This window comes from Vicugna pacos, chromosome 2 (assembly GCF_048564905.1).
Source record: "Vicugna pacos chromosome 2, VicPac4, whole genome shotgun sequence".
Taxonomy (NCBI): domain Eukaryota; kingdom Metazoa; phylum Chordata; class Mammalia; order Artiodactyla; family Camelidae; genus Vicugna; species Vicugna pacos.
In genome coordinates this window covers 36,063,025-36,086,432 of record NC_132988.1, presented here as the reverse complement: position 1 = coordinate 36,086,432, position 23,408 = coordinate 36,063,025, and the positions used below count along the sequence as shown (strand labels likewise).

The 23,408-nt window shown below is 38.6% G+C and overlaps 1 protein-coding gene across 5 annotated transcripts in view; it reads right to left on the bottom strand.

Annotated features, from left to right (window-relative positions):
* Window positions 1-1,560: 1,560 nt before the first annotated feature.
* TNIP3 (TNFAIP3 interacting protein 3) overlaps window positions 1,561-23,408 on the bottom strand; it is an 82,284-nt gene continuing 60,436 nt past the window's right edge. For 3 of the 5 annotated variants that reach the window (XM_072937952.1, XM_072937943.1, XM_072937962.1), the window contains exons 8-13: window positions 19,437-19,556; window positions 16,421-16,546; window positions 12,643-12,693; window positions 11,649-11,762; window positions 8,725-8,785; window positions 1,561-2,178 (exon numbers count right to left, since the gene is read on the bottom strand). In XM_072937952.1, the coding sequence (XP_072794053.1) occupies window positions 2,150-2,178; window positions 8,725-8,785; window positions 11,649-11,762; window positions 12,643-12,693; window positions 16,421-16,546; window positions 19,437-19,556 (501 nt within the window). In that variant the 3' untranslated portion in view covers window positions 1,561-2,149. Of the gene's footprint in view, window positions 2,179-8,724; window positions 8,786-11,648; window positions 11,763-12,140; window positions 12,284-12,642; window positions 12,694-16,420; window positions 16,547-19,436; window positions 19,557-23,408 lie in introns of those variants that run through there. The other 2 variants (XM_072937946.1, XM_072937957.1) reach the window with 2 other exon arrangements.

Below are 23,408 nucleotides of genomic sequence, written 5' to 3'. Positions count from 1 at the left end.
CCGAACTAAACCCCGAGGAAAGTTTTCTTCTGACATCACATCACAACCATGACAAAGTAAATACACCTTTCTCTTCATGTCATACCTTCAAGGCAAAGCTCAAATTCTCCATGATCACCGAAAACCTAAAATGTGCCTAGTCTTACATTTCCAAAGGAAAAGAGACCGTGTGGCGTGACTTCCTCTCATTTCAAAGGGACACAGCTCTCCTCACACAGTTTCTACAAATTGCGTGGGATAATGAAGTAAGTACCACAGCGGAGGGGTATGGCCTTTCTAATGAGCTGAGACAGAGATGTCCCCAAACAAATGACTCGGGGGAGGGACACAGGAGGGACTGGCTGACTCTCAGGCCAGGGCTGTGCAAATCTATCTTAGAACAACAGTTGTACTCTGAGCAAGGGGTCCTCTTCGCACATCTGTAGTCACCCACGGGGAGTTCAGATGAAATTAGGTCTCACTTAAATTGGATTTTCTCCCAATACATTAGCATTTGTACAATCTTGCCAATGCTTGGAAACTTGCTAATTAGTAATAGGATGACTTCAATAATGTAGTAATAGGATAGTTAAATCATGTTTTACTGCTGTTGAACTGGCCTGTATCAAGACTATCAAGGGGTACTTCTTGTATGTATGTTCAGTTTTTATTCTGGTGGGCACAGCTTGGTTGGCAAACTTAATCTACTTCTAGAAGTTGGTATCACAATGACTTTTTCACTAATCTGAGGAAATGGAAATTTTAAAAAGTAAACCAAAATGTTTCAATAAAACTGTTGTCTTTCTGATTCACTCAATAGTGAAGTATTGGTCAAAAATGATGTATCTCTTTAATAAGTAGTAGGAAAAATAAAGCTTTAGTGAATTAACATGAAAGGGACAATTCTTTCTTAAGAATTATCAAGAATTAAGTAGCCAGAGACTGAGGTTGAAAGTATTTAACTTCTTAAGGATCTTTCACCTTCCTACTACACAAAGCTTCAAGTATTTCCAGAAATTGAAAAACAAAAAAACTGAGCTGGAATTAAGCAGCATAACCTCTGGAAGTCGGAGCTAAATTGTCTCAGCTGTATCTCTGGATTGTTTATTTGACCGCAGTTTCAGCCAATGCTCCTGGTTTTCTTTAGATCCTAGAAGTACGGATATCCATGGATCTCACACTCCTGCTTTATCTCTCCTCACAAAGAGGATCACCAGTTGGTCCTCACAGAATCCTTATTAAATGGATGAACTTAATACTTTTAAATCTGCTTAAGCTTTAGACATCTGTTATGTCCCTGTATAATTTAATTGCAATAAAATTTGGCTACATTTGCTTTCCAATTTAATTGGTTTGAGAAGTCAGAGTTATGTTTTTCATTAATAATTACTCACATGCACAAGAAGGAAAACAGATTTAGCTGCAAATCCATATATCTCTGAACCATTACTGTTAGTATGTATGAATGTAGCAAAGCCATCACCATCACGTTAGGATTTTTATATTTCATAATCTAATCCACCTACAAAGAAGTAGGCTCACAATTTCTCATCTTAAAGAAATGATTTGATTAAAGAGTAGTTCCAAGTTTACCATTTTATTCAGGCTGAAGTACTCATTTAGTTTAAGGAAATATATACACCTCTTCAATCCTATTTGCCAGATCACGAAGACCAACAACGATGAACATAGCATCTAGTTACACTGGCTGAAGAATTAAGCCCCTATAAAAATAATGGGAGCAAATATTAAAGTTTTAAAGCTGCAGAAAAGTTTCCCCCAAGGGGAAATTTTTAAATATTTAAATCAACATGCAATATCATTGCACCCCCAAGTGGAGGTGCTGATATCACGAAATCATCCCTGTAAATCCAGCAGCGAGGTGCGGAGGAAAACTTGGGGGAGCGGCGCAGAATCCGTCGGCAAACCTCACTGGGAGGAAACTGGGAGCTGTGACGGCTGTAGAGTCCGGCTCCCCGGACCTGGTCAGCACCTCGGCCGTCGCGGCCGCGGCCGCATCCGTGCCAGAGGGGACCCTCAGCGCGCCCCAGGAGCGCAGCAGCCGAGCGGCAGCAGCGCAGACACGGCCGCGGCAGAGCGGGGTGGGGGTGGGGGTGGGGGCGCCGCCAGGCTCCCCCCGGGCCCGCGCGCTCCTCCGCTGTGTGCGCGTCTACTGGCTGACTTTCTTTTCTGTGAAACCTATGAGAAACAGCAGGAAAATGTTTCAGATTCAAAATTAAAAATTCATCTCTCTTCTTCTGGCTGAAGGCTAACAAACTTCGAGGTTGGCCAGAAAAAGAAATATTTTATTCATGAGCCCCTACGAGTTTGCACTGAGAAATCAGGCAGCGGCAAACGGAGGGTTATTCTTTTCGGCACTGACATATGCTCACCATTTGGTGAGCTCACCTGAGGCCTAGTTCTAACCATGCCTGGAGAGGAACAGTCTATTCTACTCATTCTCGCTGGCATTTGGTGGCTTGCATTTGCTTATGAAAGTAAGTCACATGTGTTACTATTCGGTTCAGTACTCACCCCAGAGAGAGAACCGCCAAATAAACTAGCTTAAAAAGCCATAGAAAAGATCACAGTTCTCAAGGTGTGATAGTGTATCACGAAAACAGATACCGAAAATTGGGAATATTTTCGTAGGACCAGGACAGACTGCCACAAATAGAACCGCAGAAAAGACAAAGTCGATGAGGTCTACTTATGGTAACAGGAAAAAAAAATCATGTTATCGCCAAGAAATAGGGTGTTTTCCTCATTCATGGTAACAATTTAGTGTATCTTAAATGTTTTATACTTGCTGCTCTGCATTTGGTATTTCAAAGACATGCTGAACCAACATTTTAGTAATAGGAAGATAAGAAGTTACTTTTCCAGGCTTAAAAAAACATTCTTCTGAGAACTGTGGCCATTAAAAAAAAATCTACTGGAAACCATAAAACTCCTAGAAGAAACATAGGCAGAACTTCTTTGATAGACATCGTAGCAATATTGTGTCCATTTTTCTGATCTAGGCCCTCCCTATCTATTTGTCTATCTACCTGTATCTATCCATACAGACTGCTAATTAGAATGTTTAGTCTTTGCTTATGAAATCAGTGTTTTAACAGGAATATATTTACCATCTGTATTTTCATATGTTGCTGTACATGTAAATATGCTTTTGCACTGTATTTAATAGTCCCTTAGCAAAATCACTTAGTTTATTTCTAAGCTGACCTTTAGAGCATTAAAGGTGAGGTGTTATTTCTCCTGTAATTCTTTTCTAACAATCTAGAAACAGGCGTAGAATTATCTTCCTTTAAGTTTCATTAATCTTCTCTATTAACCACTGGCGAGATAATTAAGAAAGGAACATGTTTTACAAAAGAAAAATATTATTGATATTTTATCCATCTGTATTGAAAATTCTGCAAAGCATGGTCTCTAAGTTTCTTCTCTTACATTTCTTAAGTAGTTTTTACTATTTAAACTGGTTCCCTTATCTCTTCATACTATTAGACACTGAAAAAAATCTAACAAATGGAAGCTATTTACTGTTGTAAAATCATCTGTAATGTTTAGATATAGACAGTTATAAAGAGACACAAAGTGAGAAATAAAGATTCTGGCTTTCAGGACAGGACCATCAGAATTTATTTAAATAATATATGTGCAAAATACAACACTATTATATTTTACTTAATGTAGAGCATGGGGTGGTCCAAATTGCTTCGTGGTTATAATGTGGGCTTTGGAGTGAGGCTGCATGGGCTTGTCTGTGTCAGCTAACAACTAGCCAGGTGAGGTTAGACAAATTACCTTATTTCTTTGCTCCTCAGTCTCCACACTTTAAAAAGCAGGGACAGGAGCAGTCCTCGTTTCACAAGGTCGCTATGAGGGTTTTGATAAGATGATAAGTATAAAACACCTAAAATACAGTTCCTGGCATAGCTAGTGTTATGGGGTAAATTGTGTCCCCCCAAAAGATGTGCTTAAGTCCTTGCCCCTGGTACCTGTGACTGTGCCCTTATTTGGGAATGGGGACTTTGCAGACATAAGCAGGTTAATACGAGGTTATACTGGATTAGCCTAATCCAATAGCACTGGTGTCCTTATAAGAAGAGGAAAATTTAAACACAGACAAGGAGGGAAGACAGGCATGTGAAGACAGAGGCAGAGACTGGAGTTCTGCTGTCACAGCCAAGGCCATCTGGGGCTACTAGAGGCTGAAAGAGGCAAGAAAGGACCCTCCTCTGGAGGCTCGGAAGGGGGAGTAACACTGCCAACCCTTGATTTTGGACTTCTGGCCTCCAGAGCTGTGAGAACATAAATTTTTGTTGTTTTAAGCCACCTAGTTTGTGGAACTTTGTTATGGTAATGAGTTCAGTCAGTATTCAGTTAATGAATTATTACTGGACATTGGTAAAGGCCAATTATAGTGGTTGGGCTTTGATCTCTGTATTGTAAAAAAATAATTGTGTTTGCTCACAACACAGTCTCACGTCCCCACATTTTGTGCCTCTCCAACTATGTAAGAGTTGAGTTCCACCTTATTAGACAGTTCAACTCGGCACCATATGGAAATTTTGGAAGGTCCAGAAGTGACTGGCGTACAACACAGGCAGAACAACACAGCCTTCTGACGTTCCACAAACAAGGAAATAACCAAGCTGTTTTCAAGGTTATGCTGACTCTATTGTGCCATAATTGTTCCGGAAACATGGAAGACATTTGGCATCCCATTCTGATAACAGATAAAATGAGATTAAAACGTTCTTTGTAAAATCACAGGTTTAAACAGAAACTGGAACCCAGTGTGGGAAAATGCCATTATTTAATGCTATGAACAGGGAAAGCCAAGTAAGTCTCAAATAATTCGAAACCTTTATTTAGATCTTTAGTTCCTGAAAGAAGATTTGATTTCAGTGTGTCGCCAAGGTACTCTAAAAGAACCACAGATGTGACTGACAGCAAGGCTGGAAATCAGTTGACCTGAAGACTGTTCGATGTGGTACTCTGTACCTACCGACCTAAATCCTGGGCCAGGGAGGACCCTGCTCTGGCCTCCTCCAGCCAGACTCCCCCCAACAGTGTGTCTGCCTTCCTTTAGCACGAGCCCGGGGCTCCTCCACTCAGACCCCCAAATTCTCTGCCGAGTGACCCTGGGTCTGCTTCCAGGCCCCATGTGGTCCTCTTCCCTAGGCCCGAAGCCAAGGAGTGCTGTTTATGAGGTGCTGAGGGGGATATGGGTCAAGTTGTGATGTGCTGTCTGGACTGTCCTCAAATTCACCTTCAAGACCCCTCAGAGAGGGAGGTGGGAGGAGAAGGTGGTAGACAACGGCTCTGGTCTCCTGGTGCCACTGGGTCCTGGCAGAGCTGGCTGGACTTTGAGCAGTCCGAATTTGACTCTGGCCTGCCAGGATATTTATCAATAGTAGGACAGACTATACTTCAATAGCTTCTAAGCTTGAGCCATAACATTTAAATATTTATACATAAAGTATGCAATTCTCCTTGCATTCTTGCCCCAGACCCTGGCAGTGTTACAGGAGGATCTAGTGCTATCAGAGAAATTTGCCCATGACGCACCCACTGTATCTTCTAACAATCACAAGGCTACCACTCTATAAATATTCTATGTATAGACATAAGAGCCACTATTTCAGCTTAAATTATAAAAAGAGGAATAATTGCAAAAAAAAGATACTAGGATAAAGATATCCTACATATATTGGGGTCAGAAAAATAAATTTGTCAGGAGTCATAGGAAATTAATAAAAACCAAGAACTAGGACAATCTATAAAGTACACTAATTGATGTTAATTTAAATATCCACATTTTTGAAAGGATCCTTTTCATTTAAATATAAATAACATATTTTAAGTCCTTATTATCTGAATACAATATATAGTGGTTTTAAGAAATAGTTTCTTTGTATAGATGATCAGAAACAGAGTCTAATTTTTTCACTCATTTTTCTTTCCATTGCTTGATTTTTGGTATTTCTAGCCCAAAACACAGACTATACTGATCACTTGTGTATGTATTCTTGAATAGTGCAGAATAAAAATATTAGTCATATAATAAGACAACAAAAAGATCTGTATCATAAAAAGATTTTTAAACCCACATTTGTTTAACAATCAATACCCCAAAATTCTTTTTCAGAATTTGGAGGAATTAGGTTGGACTTACAAATCAAAAGGAGCTTTCCAATTAAACGAAACAAAAAATTACAAGAATCAGTACGAAATTAAATGATGGCACGTGCGATGTTGGTGACAAGGGTGATTTCAGAGCGTCTGACAATTCTCATGACCTAGCCTGAGCTTTGAGATAGTGTCAGCTTTGGGAGCTGGAAGAGGAGCGACAGGAATCCCGAGCAGGTAGATTTTTAAGAAAGGGATTTCTTTCTATGGTGGTCCCCTAGCCACGATCAGCCCTCCTCACCTGCTGCAGACAAGCCACAGGCAGGTGCAGAGAGGGACAAATTTTGGATGGTAGCATACCTATTCAGTTTCCACCAGGGCTGCCCAAGCAAGACCAGCTCATAACACATTTATTATGCACTTACTCTTACATAGTACCAGCTACATAGTTCTTTTACCTGTGATATCCGAAATGTCAAATGAGAAGCACTGGTAATATATGCTGTGAGTTCTTAGGAAGAAGAGATCATTGAGCATTAGATACTAGTCGTATAATTAACCAAATTAAGGCCCCCAGGCTTATTTTTATATGTATTATTTTAGAAATTTTTAATATGGTGAGAGAGGTTGATTTTCAAAGGCACTACAGGATGTGACTCAAAGCACAGGTTTTGAAGTCTAATACACCTGCAATCTAAGCCCAGGGCTCAATCTTCTTAACTCCTAATTTCCTAATTTAAGAACTTCCTAACTTCCTAATTTAGACATGCTACTTAAATTCTCCAAGCCTCAGTTTCTTCATCTGTAAAATGGTGTAATAATAAAACCTACTTGATAGCATTGTTGTGAAGATTAAAACAATGTTTTAAAAAATACTTAAGTTCCTACATAATAAGGGTTTATGTTTTATTGTAATTTTACGTCTGTAGGCACTGATAGAAAGCATGTTTATACATCACAAAGCTCTTCTATTTCTTCCCAAGTAGACAAGAATTGGTAGGTCTCACACATTGACTATAAAATTATATTTTTGCATATTATTTAGTTTCTGAAGGTCATCACAATTCATTTCTATTTTATATAATCATTAGCTTCTATTACATTGGTCCAGGAAGAATCCAATAGTGAATATAAATGGCTTTAAGAGATTATTGAAGTCTCTACTGGATAATTGTACTTTTTACTGATTAAACTTCAATTCAGGAGAAAATATTTTTAATACTCATTCCAGACCAATGTAATATAAAACGGAAAATTATAATCAGGTGAAACTCAGCTATTAGACAAAAATGGATTTCAAAAACACAGGCATTATGCAGCAGTCATTATGGTTAACAGTATGCCTTTCTATTAAAAGCTCTCTCTTATGACTGGAACCCCAAAACGTCATTAAAGCCAATGGTTATAGTTGTAATAGAAAGAAAAGAAAAAAGAAAGTGCTACAGTTTTCTAATAAATAGGTATACATTTTCTTATAAAGTTCTCACTTTTTATCTTTCTTCTCCATAATGCTACTGTAAGCTATGGCCTTTGCCACTCCCCATGGTTCTCTGTACAGCTGTCCAAGTTGTGTACTGCTCAACTCTAGGAGGCTCTGTTTACATAAACTACCATGAAGGACCCTTTGGGCTTGTGAAGTTCACAACCTGCAAAGCTACAAGTGGTATCTGTGGCTCCTTACTTCCACTCCATAATGGACCCCTTGTATTAAAAACCAGAATTCTGTGATCTCAGATCTGAAGTAAATGAGATTAAATTTTAAGTATATGGCCTGAAATTGGAATATGGCTCATCTTCAGCTTGTCTTGATAGATTCCAATCTCTGGAAATGAACAGCCTAGAATCACAGGCATGTGTCACATGGATTTTAAACATGTGGCAGACAATGCCGACTTTTGACTATACGTGATGAGATTACAAGTGGGATTATGATCACAGCCCAGGTTATACAGCACACTCCTGGATGGCCTCGTGAGACCACAGAAACAAGTGGTAGAAAGGATAGCACATTCTGGAAAGAGTGAGGAGAATGGTAAACCAAAGAAAAATAAGATAGAAGAGTACTCTTAGTTGTGAGTACCTTGTAGGTGACTTTTTAGTTCTTCCCATAGTACTTCCAGGTGGGTATTGTGGGCAACTCTGGCCTAAATGTGGAGTCTGACATTTAGTCATTATGGAACACAGATCTGAGCCTTGGGTTTCCTCTGTCTGTCTGCCAGTGACATTTAAAACATCTGCCTAGCAAACCCAACCTGGAATAGTGGCAGCACATGTGTCCTTTGTAGGAGAATTTCAGAGCTTTGTTGTTGTTGTTACAGTATGGCTCTGCTGGCAGTTCTCATGTCGAACCCAGATGGAATACTGACTCTGAGACCGCCATAGGAGCAGAAGCCAGAACTGAGATCCACGCATGTCTGCATTCCAACATTCTCTTTTCCTAGAGGAGTGCAGTTTCGCCCCAGGTGCATCACATTAGAGTTGTGTATGCAGCACAGCTTTAGAGTAGGTACTCCCAGAGAATGAATGGATGTTGAGTAAACATCCCCCCAAAGATCCCATTGAAATGTAAACATGAAAGAATGCTCACTACAGCTGTGGTCTTACCATTTGCCTTGTGCTGCACATCTGGCGGAAACTGGTCAGGAGCATACCACTGATAGTCCGGCTGTGTGGGACAATAAAACGTTACTGTAGCAGGGTGGGCTTCCAGCAAAACAGAGTGGCACGTTAAAAATATAACCAAACTGTGTGGCTTTTGTTACATGGGCAACACAGTAGTAGTTTCTATCCAAGCCTGTTGCCAGTCTTGCTCACCTCTCTTACCTCCCTCATCGCTACTACCATCTCCCTCCTCCTCTCCTAAATCCACTCTGTGTTTGGCCAGAATTTTTTCCTCTTCGAGACTGTGGCTTTTTTGGGAAACAGATGTGCTTGCGACATGTGCAGAAGTATAAACACTCTTGTAAAACTTACTATGGCCCATAAATAAAACAAAACAATTTACCAGCAACAAAGACTCTTTTTAAAAGCCTCACCCAGGAGGAAACAGGAAGACTCAGGCAAAAATTTACACGTTTAATGTTTTTTGTGGTGGTTCAAGGAAGAAATCTAAGCCATTATGTGAGGACACAGCTAACAGAGACTTAGGACATTAAAGTGAAGAAAATCTTTCCCTTCGTGCTGTTCCTCTGCAGACTACTCTAAACTGCTCAGATAATTCAGACTAGAGAGGCAGCCAGAAGAGCGGGCAGACCTGGAGTCTTCTCCTGGGATTTTCTCCTAGATTTACACCAGTTAAGAACTGTGAGATATTGAACATCAAGAAACATGTAAAATGAACTGCGTTGAACAAATCATAAGCTATAGACTTGAATTTCAAAACAGAGTTCCAAGGTCAGAATCTTTGTATTAAACTACTTGGAACAGAGCAACTTCAGCTTTATCTGCCCAGGAGGTGGGTAGGTCTTCCTGTCTTCCTGTTCCCTGTCCTCTGGCATACGCCTGCCTCCTACCTCTCCCCAAGACACAGAGAATACAGACCTTTTGTTCTGTTATTTAATCACCTCCTGAAAATAACTCAGGAAAAATTTCTCCAGCAATGAGCCAATCGAGAACATTTTACAGGACTGCCAGACCACAGAAAGTAGCCTAACAGTTCAGTTGTCTGACAAGACACTAAGAAATGCTGCATTTATACAGTCTGACCCCACTGGACCCTCACTCAGACACCTAGGCTCTTAGCTGTTTTTGGTCCATGAAAAAACGCAAAGAGGAAGTGAGATCACTTCTGTTTTTCATCTTCTCGTTTATTTTTAGATGTCTCAAATAACACATAGGATAAGTGACGTGAGCTTCAGTTTTCTATTCCAGGACAGTTGCCAAAAGAAGGTGAATATACCACAATTTTACAAACACCATCACATGTGCTTTAATACAGCCTAAGAAATAAGCATGAAACATGAAATATGCTTTTAAAGTGAACTCTGGGAGTTTCTGTAAATTCTATCATCATACCGAACTGAATATTGCCTGAAAATGTAGCCATTATACATGGTTTAAAATCTTTTCCAATACGGACCTTTATTTGGTGACAATTTTATGTGATCTAGACTGTTTTGTCTCTTATAACTGATAGAAAAATTTGTTGAGCTTTTAAAGCAGGTGAGTTTCTGCCTTCTTTCCACAAATGAAGATTTGAAGAAAACAGTCATTTCTGCTTCTAGATAAACTTGAATGACTCATTGGTTTTATAGTTAAGCTTTCACAAGAATATTTCCCCAATTCTCCAACCTGTAGATGCTAACTCCTTAGTAAATTTCTCTCTTTTTATGTTTCCCACAATATAAATTTACTTCTACATTCTGAAAAAAAAAAATCTAAGGAATGAGTCATGCATTTGGAGATTCCCAGAAATGTTTCTAGTGCAGAGTAAAAATTAAGCAAACAGATAAAGAAGAAAAGGAAATGGAGGAGGGAGAGCAGACAGAAGTAGCAACCAGAACAACATGACAAGAACCAAACTCAGCTGTGGCGCCGTGTCACACCAGGGTCAAATAAGAGATGCTCATTAAACTCCGAAATCCTTCCGCCACCCAGAGTCATTATCTCCTTCCTTGGGAAAGCCCTCCCTTGGGCTTTGAGTCACACTCAAATGCAAAAGTATGAGAAGTTTCAGGCAAACGAGAACCATGCACTCTAAGTGCTCTTCTTGGAAAATCCCTAGTTAAAATCCCAGATCTTTTGCATAATTAGAAACACAGCTAATAGCAACTAAGGAGGAGGGGGTTGTCTGAGCCAATCCAAAATGCATGAAAATGCGTAATTTACTTCGTGTCTAAAGAGTCTATGTAGGCAAATTAGGGAGTGGGGACAAGTATCCAGACCATGGGGAGGGCGGGTGGAACGCTGCTACTGAGAAGGAAGCGGAGGGTGCTGAGTCTGACTTATTCGGGTTGATTGTCCAAATCAATTCCACTTACAAATAATTGCTCCACTCTTCATTTCATTTGGCCTGGGTAGATACAGTCATAGCAACTTAAGTGGGTCACTTTTTCTTGGATCCTTTAAAGAATATCCTTTCAATTGGAAAATGTCAAAAACTATTTTGCACAGATGTAGCAATTTAGTAGTTCAATATAAGTTTACAACTAAAAAGGCATCTCCCAGACTGGTTTGCTATATTCACTTTGCTTTATACACAGACATGTCCCTTTGGAAGAGTCAGTATATCATTAAAAAGAATCCCATATAAAATGCGATATGTTCATTCAGGGAATGTTAGCTCAATTTGATGCCTTTCAGTTAATTTATTCATATCATGTCCTGTGGATACAGTGTCCCAAAGATAATTATATTGCACATTGACCATTGTTAACTCTGAAGATTAGAGGCTGAGATAAATAGGAGCTCTTTATGCAGATAAAATAATGTGTCAAAATTCCAGAGGCAGACATTGTTTCTACCAAAAGAGAGCAGCAGCACACATTAGAAACGTAAGCCGTTGCTTGTTGGATGAGAGCTCTACTTACTGGGTGCTGCTGCAGATCCCGCACGGCCCCAGGAACTGCCGGTCCACGTGGATCCCACACAGGGAGCTTCAAGCCGCAGTTACAGGTTGGGAAATACATCTGAGGAGAATGGTGCTGCCGGTTCACCGGGAGTGGGTGAGATTGCAAAGTCACACTGACACTCACTTTATACAACCACAAGGTTTGGTTTAAATCGTAAGGCTTAGCCTAACTCTGGCATAATCCTGATTCAAGAGAGGAGACCTGTCAGTGTAGACTGTGGATGGATACCAGTGAAGCTCCCAGGCCAAATTCTCCTTAAGGTGAAACCTTAGTGATTTTTCTGTGTTGAAGAAATTAAAAACCCTGGAAAGGTGTAGAGAGTGAACTTTGTGTTTCTCAGTTATCTTCCCAGGGTGTCCTTGCTTAAGAAAAACCATTAAGCCAAAAAATACATTTTCTTAAACTGCAGCCAGAGACCCTTCTGGCATAACTGAAGTCCAGAGAGGGAATTAGGAATTAAGAGAAATAATATTCATTCCTTAAGGCTACTAGAGAACAAGGTAGAAGGCTTCAATGCCCAAGAAGATACCCTGCTTTCTCAAAAGAAGGCACAAGTCTTCGGCGTAGTTTTCCATTGTCAACTGGTTGAGCAACTGCAAGAAATACCAAGGAAATGTATTTCCTAGGTGTTTGTGGGTCTATGAAGAAATTTCCATTCACACGAACATACACTAAAGCTTGTGCTCCTGGGAACATGTTCTGTAAAGTGTGTGTTTTTCATGAGCGTTAGGGTTGAGAGACCTTGGTGATACTTAAGCATTATCTCTCCACTGATGTTTCAGTTGACCATGAAAAACATGGATTGTTCTCAGGCCATCTGTAGCAGAGCCTGAATATGCCTTTAATTGAATCCATTAGAAACTGCTGTACTTGGGAATAAATGTGCGAGTAAAACCTAAAGTTGGCATTTCAAACGTGACAAGAGGGTTGATGACTCTAAGGATCAACATACCTGTTTTAATTGCCTTTCTAGTTTTTCTTTCTCCATCTGACAAGCTTTGATCTGTGCAAGAAAACAAAGGCATTTGTGTATCAGAAAGAGCTCAAATGTCCTAAAGCTATTCTTAACCTAGCTCGCGGTGACCTGCTAAGAAGCCCAAGGGTGAGGCACTGATAACAGTAATGCCAATGAAGAGTTGAGTTTTGGATTGTCCAGACACACATTGGTTCTATATTGACATTCCCAAATGAAGTCTGGAAAGTTTGATGGCTAAAAATTGTTACTCCAATTTGTTGGTGCCATTATAACTCTCAGTTTTAGGTTGACATATTTAGCTACATAAAGATATAGACGTAGGTATTAATACAGAAACAGCATCTACTGCTCACTGAATGTAATTGGGATTGGTCAGTGGCACACTCAAAGGCTTCCACAATAAATTTTAGAAGTTGCATATGCACTTAATACATGCCAGACACTGATCTAAGTGCTTTACGCTTAATAACTCATGTTCAATTCTCCCAGTACCCCTATGTGATATGTAACATTGTTATTCCTATTTACAGGGGGGGACACTGAGGCATGAGATGCTGAGTAACTTGTTCAAAGTCACACTGCTCTACTTCATGCTTCACACTATTTAAAGCCCAACCTTAACTAGCAGAGTCACCTACCTGGAGCTCCCCCAACATCTGGCATAGCGAGGGAAAGCTGGTTTTTCTTGGACTCTTGAGTCATGCCATTGTCAGCCCTACACTCAATGCTCCACATCCCTGTAAAGCATGGTCAAATGTCTCCTACTGTATGATATTTTTCCAAGTCCCACCTACAGAATTATTCTCTCCTTCCTTGGTCCTCCCATTTAGCATTTTACATTTACTATATGACTTTTCAGGTCCAGTGTGTACTAGGGACAGTCAGTTCTCATCATTTGCATCAGTTATGTTCTATAAAGTCACTATGAACACTTAAACAGCAAATACTGAACCATGCATGACTCCCAGGGAAATGCAGGCTTGGGTCCCTACCAGCCCCTGGTCATGCCATTTTTGTTAGCTGATTAATACATTATCTTGTTCTATGTGAAGTTCTGTTAAAGTCACCTTATTTGATGAATATTCTAGATCCATTAATATTGAACTCATGGCCAACAGCACTATATTCATCTCTGAATGAAGCTTATCGGACACGTTTCTTTTCTCTGTAAAGCACGTGACAGCCTTCCTGTGCTCGGGAACATGAGAGGGCACTTTGGCACGATGCTTGGGGGCCACTTTAAAAAATGATATCACCAACAAAAAGCACAAAAATGGGAAAAATGTGGCACTAAATAGTCCATGAAAAAGACGCTTCTTACAGGATGAGGACTGAAACAAGCATCACCTTGTGGACCTCAACTGGGAACAAGTGTTTCAGGAAACAAGTTTTTTGCTGCTCTATGCAAGTTCACAAATGACCTTGAAGGTGGCACAGGAGTTGATTTGGGAGTGACAAATATATCTTAGGGAGTAGGCAAACTTGCAAAAAATGAAATCTGCAAATGGATGGACTATACATGTCCCTCTCATTATATTGTGAGTCTTTTAACAGCATGGATCATTTTTTAATTCCCTTACAGCGTAAAGCTGACTGCTTTGCAGAAAGCAAGGATCGAAACTAGATTATGAGGCATTGAATGTGGCATGCTAATTATACAACTAAATGGAACTATTAAAAATTCCCCTTTCAATAGGCTATTTATGAAATACCTATGAGCCATGACTTTAGCTACATGCTTTTGTAATGATTTTTTTCACTTAACCCTGAGAACAACTTGGTGAAGTTATGAGGTATGTATCATTATCTATATTTTACAGGTGAGTATACTGAGAGAGGTTAAGCAACATTTTTAGAGACAGAGGCTTCAGAGTCATAAGAAACATTTTAGAGATCATATAGCCCAACTTTGCCATTTTGCAGATGAAGAAAAGGAAGGACAGAAAAGTTGAATATTTGCTTGAGGTGCTCACTGATTGTCAAAGCAGGCATGAACAGACTTTTATCCTTAAATTTCTCCTAAGTGTCTTTCACTTCACCACACTGACTATTTTACCAGTCATTGGCTTAAAAATTCCTCAGTGATAGGAACAACTAGTGCCGGACTGACCTAAAAATTCCTTTTTGGTCAAATGGTCCATTTGGACCACAGTGAATATGCTATTCAAATAAAGCAACGCCAATTCTTTAAATCATGGCATTTAATCTGTTATTACTACATTTAACATAGATTGTTAAACTGACTGGTACATCCTATGAACTCTATCATCTTTCTATCTGAGTGAATGAGACTTTTGAACAATAAATGCTTGGACTATCATTATAAAGAAAAATTTGATACTTTTAACATACCACTAAGATCTTCCCTTAGTTCGTAAGCACAATTATACCATATTGTAATTAGATAATACATTAATTTTGTTGAAATTAATCAAAAATTACTTTACAGATGACACAGGAATGAAAATTATTGTGGATGATAGTCTATAACATACATAGAGGGTTGTGTGTTTCCAGCAATACTAGAACTTTTATAATGGCAAGAACATTGCCAATCTAGACAAATATTTGTCATCAATCTGAACTTACTGTAACAGAATGAATAAAATTGAAATTTGGCAGGAAGTAAAATAGTTTGTACGGTGACAACTTAGAAGAAATTAGGGCAACTCTGCACGTAAGACATAAAAATTGAGAGGTAATTTTCCTCACCAAGAGCAATCACAATGTTTTTTCAACCATTGTTGTGTAAAGTAGGTTGCATGAATTATTTTCAGAAAATCATTTTGTTATATTTTACCACTATCTTATTCCTTCTAATTTCTTATAAAGGAAATGGTTCTGCTAAATAATTTCCCATGTAAAGTTAGGAATTTCAATTTAATCCTTGAAAAAGACGTCAAAGAAGAAACTAAATTTAATTCACAATCTGTTATTAGGAAGAAGAGGATGACAAGTAGTTAACATTTCTCCTAAGATTAAGAACCTTGAAGCTGTAGAGCTGTTAGAGCATGTACCATAATGATTTCCGATTTATTGAAAAGCATTGCATAATTTTGCAAACTAAAAATTTTGTGGTTCATTTTCTTTTCTGAAGCTAAAATTGTGTTAGCTACAGTTCCCTCATTAACATCAAGATTTACCCATCACAGCAACTTCCTGAGTCTACTTTTATATATATTCTATTACATTTAACTTTAATATGCTTGCACTGAATATATTTGGTTCCAATAAACTGGTTACCATTATCTGGCTTTCTTGAGAATGCTCCAGTTACATTAAATCTAGGAACCTACTGAACAAAATTCTTGGTTTCACTAGATATATAAATGACATTTAGAAATATGTATGTTTTTGGAGACAGGAACATTCCACCACAGCCCTTCAAAGAAAATGACAAGAATATAGAAACAACTTCACTGTACTAGAGTGTTTCAGCTTTGAATTTGAGTGCTAGGTAGTTCAACTCCCATTCTACCAGAATAAATATTATGAGAAAAAGATCAAAAGAACTGAATTTTATCAAGACTTTGGAATCCAATTTCTTGGGTAAGTCTTTAATATATTTATGTTAAAAGAAATGCCCAGTCATTTTCATCTCCTTACAAGATTGTTTAAGAATGATTTCATCCCAGGTGCTAACTTCTCAAAAAAAGTCCATCAGTTAATGGAGGCCAAAAAGTCTTGATTTTTTTAAAATGAGAAAATAAAAATAAAATACACATGTGCTGGTAAAGATTGCTTTGACTTATACCTGAGAATTCAGCTTATTCAACTGGGATTGAGAAGTTTGATTAATTTGTTGTAGCTCTTCCTTTTCTTGATTAAGTCTTTCTCGGTCTGATCGCTCCTTTTTGAAGTCTTCTTCATATATTTGCACCTAGGAAATAGTAACTTGCTGTTACTGTTAGTTTCCTTTTCTCTTAAGCCATTTAAATGATTTCAGAAGGGGTGCTATCTGGGTCTGTCCAGTCTGAAACATTCCTAACCTCTTTTCATGAATATTTCTTCATGGTAGGACTCCATCTTGATACATAGGACTATAATTTTATCTGTCACTTTGTTTAGAATGGCAGCTCTCACTTTTTCCTCCTTGGGCGTATAACAGGAATTCAAAAGTAAAGTAATAATATGGATATTTTGAAAGAAAGTCCCCTTACCCATTATTCAATTTCATTATTGTGATGACACCTGGCCTCCCCCTGGTCACCCCAAATGTTAAGTGTCACTGTTTTGGAGCAAGTCATCCACCCCTATGACAAGACTTTGATGTACAAATTACTGCTTGAGGGTCTAAAGACAGTTTACTGACAATAGCTGTTAAGTGATGTCACTAAATATTGACATGCCAAAGTTTCTAAATATACATTATGTTGAGCACAAAATAGAAATGAAAGGCTCATGTATGTAGGAAAGCAAAGAATGCTTGTTGAAAGGTATTGACCAGAGTTGCCCTTTAGAAGTATTGTGGGGGTACATCATAAAAAAGAGTAACATTTCAGCTGGAATGCCTCTCGAGAGATACTCCAAATAGTCCAGAAAAGTAATCAAACAAAAAAACTTCATATTTAATTATTGTTGTTTTAATTGACATTGTGTTGACCGATGGCTAGAGACTAGAATACAGAGTTATGAAAACAAATGAAGCTTAAGGAATGAAGCAAAGGAATTCCTCTAAAACCAGATGTAAATTACAACTTACATGGGAACGTAGTAGCTAGATTTTTGTCTAGTAATGTTAATGTAAATTGCACCATCATCACCAACAGTGAAATAACCTTTAACTAGAGGTTTATCAATTTTAAGTCAATAATAACAGAACTAAATGTAGTAGGCAAGAGAGGAAGAAGTTTAACATTATATATGGTTCTAGCTGCAGATACGCATATTTAATTTTAAGGCTTTATTCACCAGAAGTGTTGCAAGGGAACTGAACCCAGTCAAGCTGACATTTTGTTCTGGAGTTGGTTTTTTGGGTTTTTTTGTTTGTTTGTTTTCGTTGAGAGCTGAGGTTCAAATACGGAGAGAGTTAAACCAATGATCAGTGAATAATTACCAGAGGCATTTGAAGGGGAAGAAGATCAAGTGATTACAACTGAGCAGTCTTTATCAAATACAGCACTGACAGCAATGTCAGCACTTAGGTGGCCAAGATTTGAGCTCAGTTCCTTTGTGGATTTCAATCCTCTAGGGTTTCACACAGCACTTGGTAATGTAATGATTGTGGGTACCTGATCAGAAATGTGCACAGTTAAAATATGAAAGCAGAAAGTTAGCAAAAGAGCCACACAAAAAATAAGGAGAAGGATTCTGGTCTACTCTTGGGGATTATGAAAAAAAGAATACCTGTCATTGTCTGTGTCAAATACGAACTGTACCATTACTGTAAACTCCCTGCGCAAGAGCAGCTCTCTTGCACGTGGTGAACATTAGATGAAAGCATTGAAGATGGTTCAAGTGTCTGAACATAAGCAGCACTTTTTTCAGAGGAATCCTGGCTAGCGCCAATGGTACCTTTGGGGTTGAGAATTTGCCAGAGTTTTAGCACTCTGAATATTACCCTTATTCCCTTCATGGGTTTGTTTTTAAGCTATATATTTGATCCTGGATGTATTGAAGCAGATTATCCAAATGGAGTTGACAGAAGAGAAAATCCAACTTTACCATCACATGCTCTGATTTTTTTTTTAGGTTTATAGATAGGCTAGTTCCTATAAAGTAATAACAATAAAGCAAATAAAAACAACAATATCAACCAAATCACAGTTGCTCAATTCTTCCATGTATCGCATCAAGGATCCTTGTAACTGGCACTTGCTTAGCGCAAAATAGCCAATAAGTCATACTCAGGAGCAGCAGAAAAACAATGGCTCTTTGTCCTATGAAATCTTCTCCCTCATTGTGAATGTACTGTTGACAGTGTGTGCTCCAGGGATTGGAATTCCTAGATCTCTTTGTATTCATCCATATCACCACGAACTGTTCCAGCCCTTTACCTGTACTAGTTTATTTAGCCTCTCATAGGAAAGGAGATGTGATGCGCATGGGTGGCCGCTCAGCTAAGTCAGCTCCAACTGGCTGAGCTCAATTTAGACTCAGGTAGGTTAGGCCATGCCATATCCCACAGCCGTGTGCTGCTGTTACACGCAGGAGCTTAGGGAGGGCATCCTTTACTCTTGCTGTGCACTTGGCAACAGGGAGTGAAGCTGGGTAAGCAGGAAAGAGGATACCATTGTGCATCAGTAAATTCCTAGGTGCTGTCCTCGTGTGGGGCTAGATGAATGAACAGGTCTGGCTCTTCAGTGGCTACAATCCGTGCAGAGTATTCCCTTTAAAATTGCCCTCTTTGTTCAAAAGCCTGGAGGCTTGCAGCTACAGAATAACAGCCCGCTGTTACCATTTTCTGAGAAGGTACAGAGTTTGGGTTAATAGTGTCTTCAAAATAAATCACATCTCCATGAAACTCTCCAGACCCAGTGCTAATAGAATCTCACCAAAAGGTTAATTAGCATGCTCCTCTTTTAAGAGTGTGATCTTGGACAAGCCACCGAACCTGTCTGAAACTCAGTTTTCTCTTTTGTTGTGTGTGTGAGTGTTGGACTAGCTGATCTGTATTTTCCCATAAAGCTTTAAAATTAGGTAATCCTAATTAAAATACATGCAAAAGCTTTCAACACATTTTGAACAACAAGACTTCCAAAAATGTCTAAAGGAGGATGAACAATAAGCACTAAATTCTCCACGTGGTCGCGCCACTTTCAACTTCTCACCTGCTGTTTGAGGACCTCCATTTCTGTCCGCATCTCCTCACGGCTGCACTCTGCTTCAGACTTCCCCAAACAGTCCTCAGAAGGTGAAGAGCACTCCATTTTCAAGGCATCCTGCAGAGCCTATGTCATAAGATAAGCACACGGGTGACTTAAGAGTTGCCACATCATACGAATTCCTCTGCAGTCACTTCAAATGCACGCCCAAGGTAGAATTTCACTTTTAATGCTACTTCCATCATTGAATAATTTTCTTCTTTCTGATTTTCTGGCACGCACACATATATATATATATATATATATATATATATATATATATATATATGTATTTTTTTTTTCAGAATCTCTGTCTATTCTCCACAATGATGCTCATGATAGTCAACTTTCACTGTTACTTACGAGAGCATTGATGTTAGAGCCCCCTCCACATAGCCAACCACGAAAGGAAACTAGTTCTATAGCCCTTCTCTAGATTCTCTGCTGCAGTCAGATATACTCTATTAATTAGGCTCAAACTTTAGGCAGCATCAGAATCACCTGGAGGGCTAGCAAACACTCCCATCCCTGGGCATTGCCCCCAAGGATTTTGAATCAGTAAATCTGGGGGTAGGATCTGAGTATCTGCATTCCTCACAAGCTGGGGCTCCTGATCTCAGGTGACATTTTGAGTAATATGTTTCTGCTATGTAACCACGTGCCCAACAGGAGAGTGGGAACCTCACAAAAACGGGAACTCAGGCAGATTCACTATCCATCAGATGCATTGTCCTTTCTGCTCTGTACTCCTTTGGCATACCCTGCCGTGGCTTAGCCACAGTCATACTTATTCTCCAATAAAACATCCACTAGCCCACTACAGGGTGGAGAAAGAGGGTGATCTGCTTTCTTGACATTCAGCACAACTTGGGTGTTTTCATCGTGGGGTGAGGAGGTGAAGGAAATGAGACACTTAGATTTGCCAACCAGATTATCATCCTTACTCATAAGCCCGTAGTACCCACACATATACTCTACTTTGTCAGATTATATAAAAGACATTGTCTCTGTTCTAAAGACTTTGGGTTCATGATGAATTCAATAAAATGGCCATCAAAAATTGTGACAGAACATAACTCACTCATCCTGTTGTGGTCTCGAAGCCCACACACAATATGACTACTCACTTATTATCAAATGAGTCCTCTATGCAAATTTTAAAAGGTTCACTTTCAGAGCTCCAAGAATTCAGTTCCTTTGTATTTCTTTAGTAGCTTCAATGATACTCATTTGATGATACTATTAACTCACTTCCTTGCATTACTATACAATATGGTCATAAAGGTAGAAAAGCAAAGCAAATTTATGGTCTGATATATGTGTAGTAATCAGGCTATAAATTTCCTAATAGATGTCTTATAATATACGGATACTGTCTAATCTGATGTAAGTATGATTTTTCAGGAAGTTGTAAGAAAAAACAAAACTTTTTTCTTCCTCCAAGAATTATTAAACAGCAGAAGTTGTTTAATAATTTGTGTTTTGTTAGAATCTGTTGCTAAGCTAAGTAGTTCTAGGAAGTATCATAATAATTATATTTAAAAAAATATATATTAGTAATAGGAGAGATAATCTCGGGTGGGGTGAACCAAGTGAACTGAGACAATTAAATATGCTGGTTCCATATCCTACAGCTGTGAATATACTATTTCGTGGTTCTTGTTATGTTTGAACTTCCTGGTCTACCTTTCAGGCCATTGAGACTTCTAGAAATCCTGTAAATGAGTCATAATGAAAGGTAAGTCTAGTAGACATTTATTCTATCTTGGGGTTTTCCAACTTCCTTGAAGAAACACAGGTAAGCTATTCTAGAATAGCAATTTACCATCAGCACAGATACACTCAACAGATCTGCCCACGTCACAATGGTGACATGTCAGACAAGTCAGTTTTGCCCATGAGTGGCACTGGTTGGCTGACCTCAGGTTATTTCTTTCACTTAACATCTGGCTTCTCTTCAAGAGCTTGATGAAAACAATGCCCTTGGGTATCTCCCTCAAAGCAAATAAGCAGAACTGAGTACACACAGTTACATGAACTTCTGAAAGCCATATGTTAACTGCTAAGCTGACATGCTACAAATTTCTGCTGAGGGACTGGGTCTGCAAGCAGTCGGTTTGTGTAAGTAGGGCGAGCCCCAAATTCCACACTGACGAATGGTGTGCAGTCAGCTACCCAAATCAACATTTTGAGTAACCTCTATTTACTACAGTGGTTAAAAAAAAAAAAAAGAAAATTCTACAGTGTAAAACAAAATAATAATTTCTTACACTTCATTAGACACTGATACTTGCACTAAATGAGATAGGAATCTCTCTGCATAGCGCATCGTTTTCTATCTAAATTTTTAAAGTGACAGTTGACGGTATAGATGTGTGGGGTGAAATCTTTTCTGGCTTGAAGTACCCTTTTGTTTGTCTTCACTACTCATAAGTAATGTGCTATGCCTATTAAAGCGTGACTCTCAGGGCGAGAATTGGCTATTGAACGTATAATGTACTAGTCAATTAAATTAATTAGCTTAATTCATCCATTCATCAAATACTGAAGAACATAATATAAGCAAGGCCCTGTTCTAAGCACTTGGATTACAACAGTGATCAAAATAGAGAAATTCGGGGCCCCATAATGACTGCTGTCTTTGTAAGACCCTTCCTCCAAATAAATATGTATTAACATTTTATTTCACAACTGCAGAGAAATGAATATATTAATATAACATGAAAATATTTTTTCAATCTAAAAGGGTTTTTTTTTTCCTTCTGATTTTAAGAGAAATTAAACATATTAATGGGCTACTAAAAGTATTGTGGGCCCTCAACACTGTGCCTACTATGTATAGGAAAGAAGTCAGCCTGGCAAAAATCTTACTCATGTGGAGCTTACGATCAAGACTGGGAGACAGGAAACAGGTAAGATAATGAATATGAGGCATGAAGCATGTATCAGATAGCAATAAATTCCCAGGAAAAGTTAAAATAGGAAATACTAGAGGTGGAGCATGTAATTTTAATTAAGATACCCAGAAAAATCCTCTTTGACAAGATGACATTTTTTATAAAGCTCTGAATACTCAAATTAATTTTTTTCATTGAGTGTTTGTGATTATGGTCATGAGTTACAAAGTTTTTACTAACTTTAAAATTTTTTCTGTTGACTAGAAATACAGACACACAAAAATGAAGGGTGCACATTGGTGCGAGTTAAAAAACAGAATTCTTGGCTGTTCTAATTTCTACAGGCTTTATATCCTTGTGCCTGCATTTAGAGACATAAATTAGGGAACAGAAGAAAATATCAAAACTTGGAGAGATTTCAAATATAATCTCAGTGTTAGCTCTTTGAATTCATTTGCCAAAGATTTCCAGCAAAGAATAAACAGGAAAAATCATTTGCTCTGAATCTGTATCTCTGAACATTGTTTCTCTCTCTTAAAGAACAGAGAGGTGCATTGTTTATGAAGTCAATTTCCAATTTCCCACTTTTCCCTGGATAATAACTTTCCCCACAAATAGATCAAATGTAGCACCACATTTGGAAAGCACCTTATCAACTATACAGGCAACTACACAACTATCAACTTTGGAGATCTTTAAAGGACAACTCTGAACACAAGTTAACTACAATATGGTGCACGTTTCAAAATACAAGCACTGAGCACGTGTTGGAGGCCAATCACCTACTCCTGTTTTAGAAGACAATTTCTGTTACTTTGATCAAGAAATATCTAGCTTGAGAGATGAATATCTTGACTCAACCATGCACTACAAGTGGCTCTTGGAAAAATCAACAGCAAAGGACTTAATGTTTTTCCCTGAACAAGTCAGCAATCCCTTCCCCCCAGAAAATTAAGACATTAGTCCATAAAACAGCACACACACGCACACATGCACACACACGTGCACTCTCATGTCATCCTTTGCAGTAATTCACAGACAG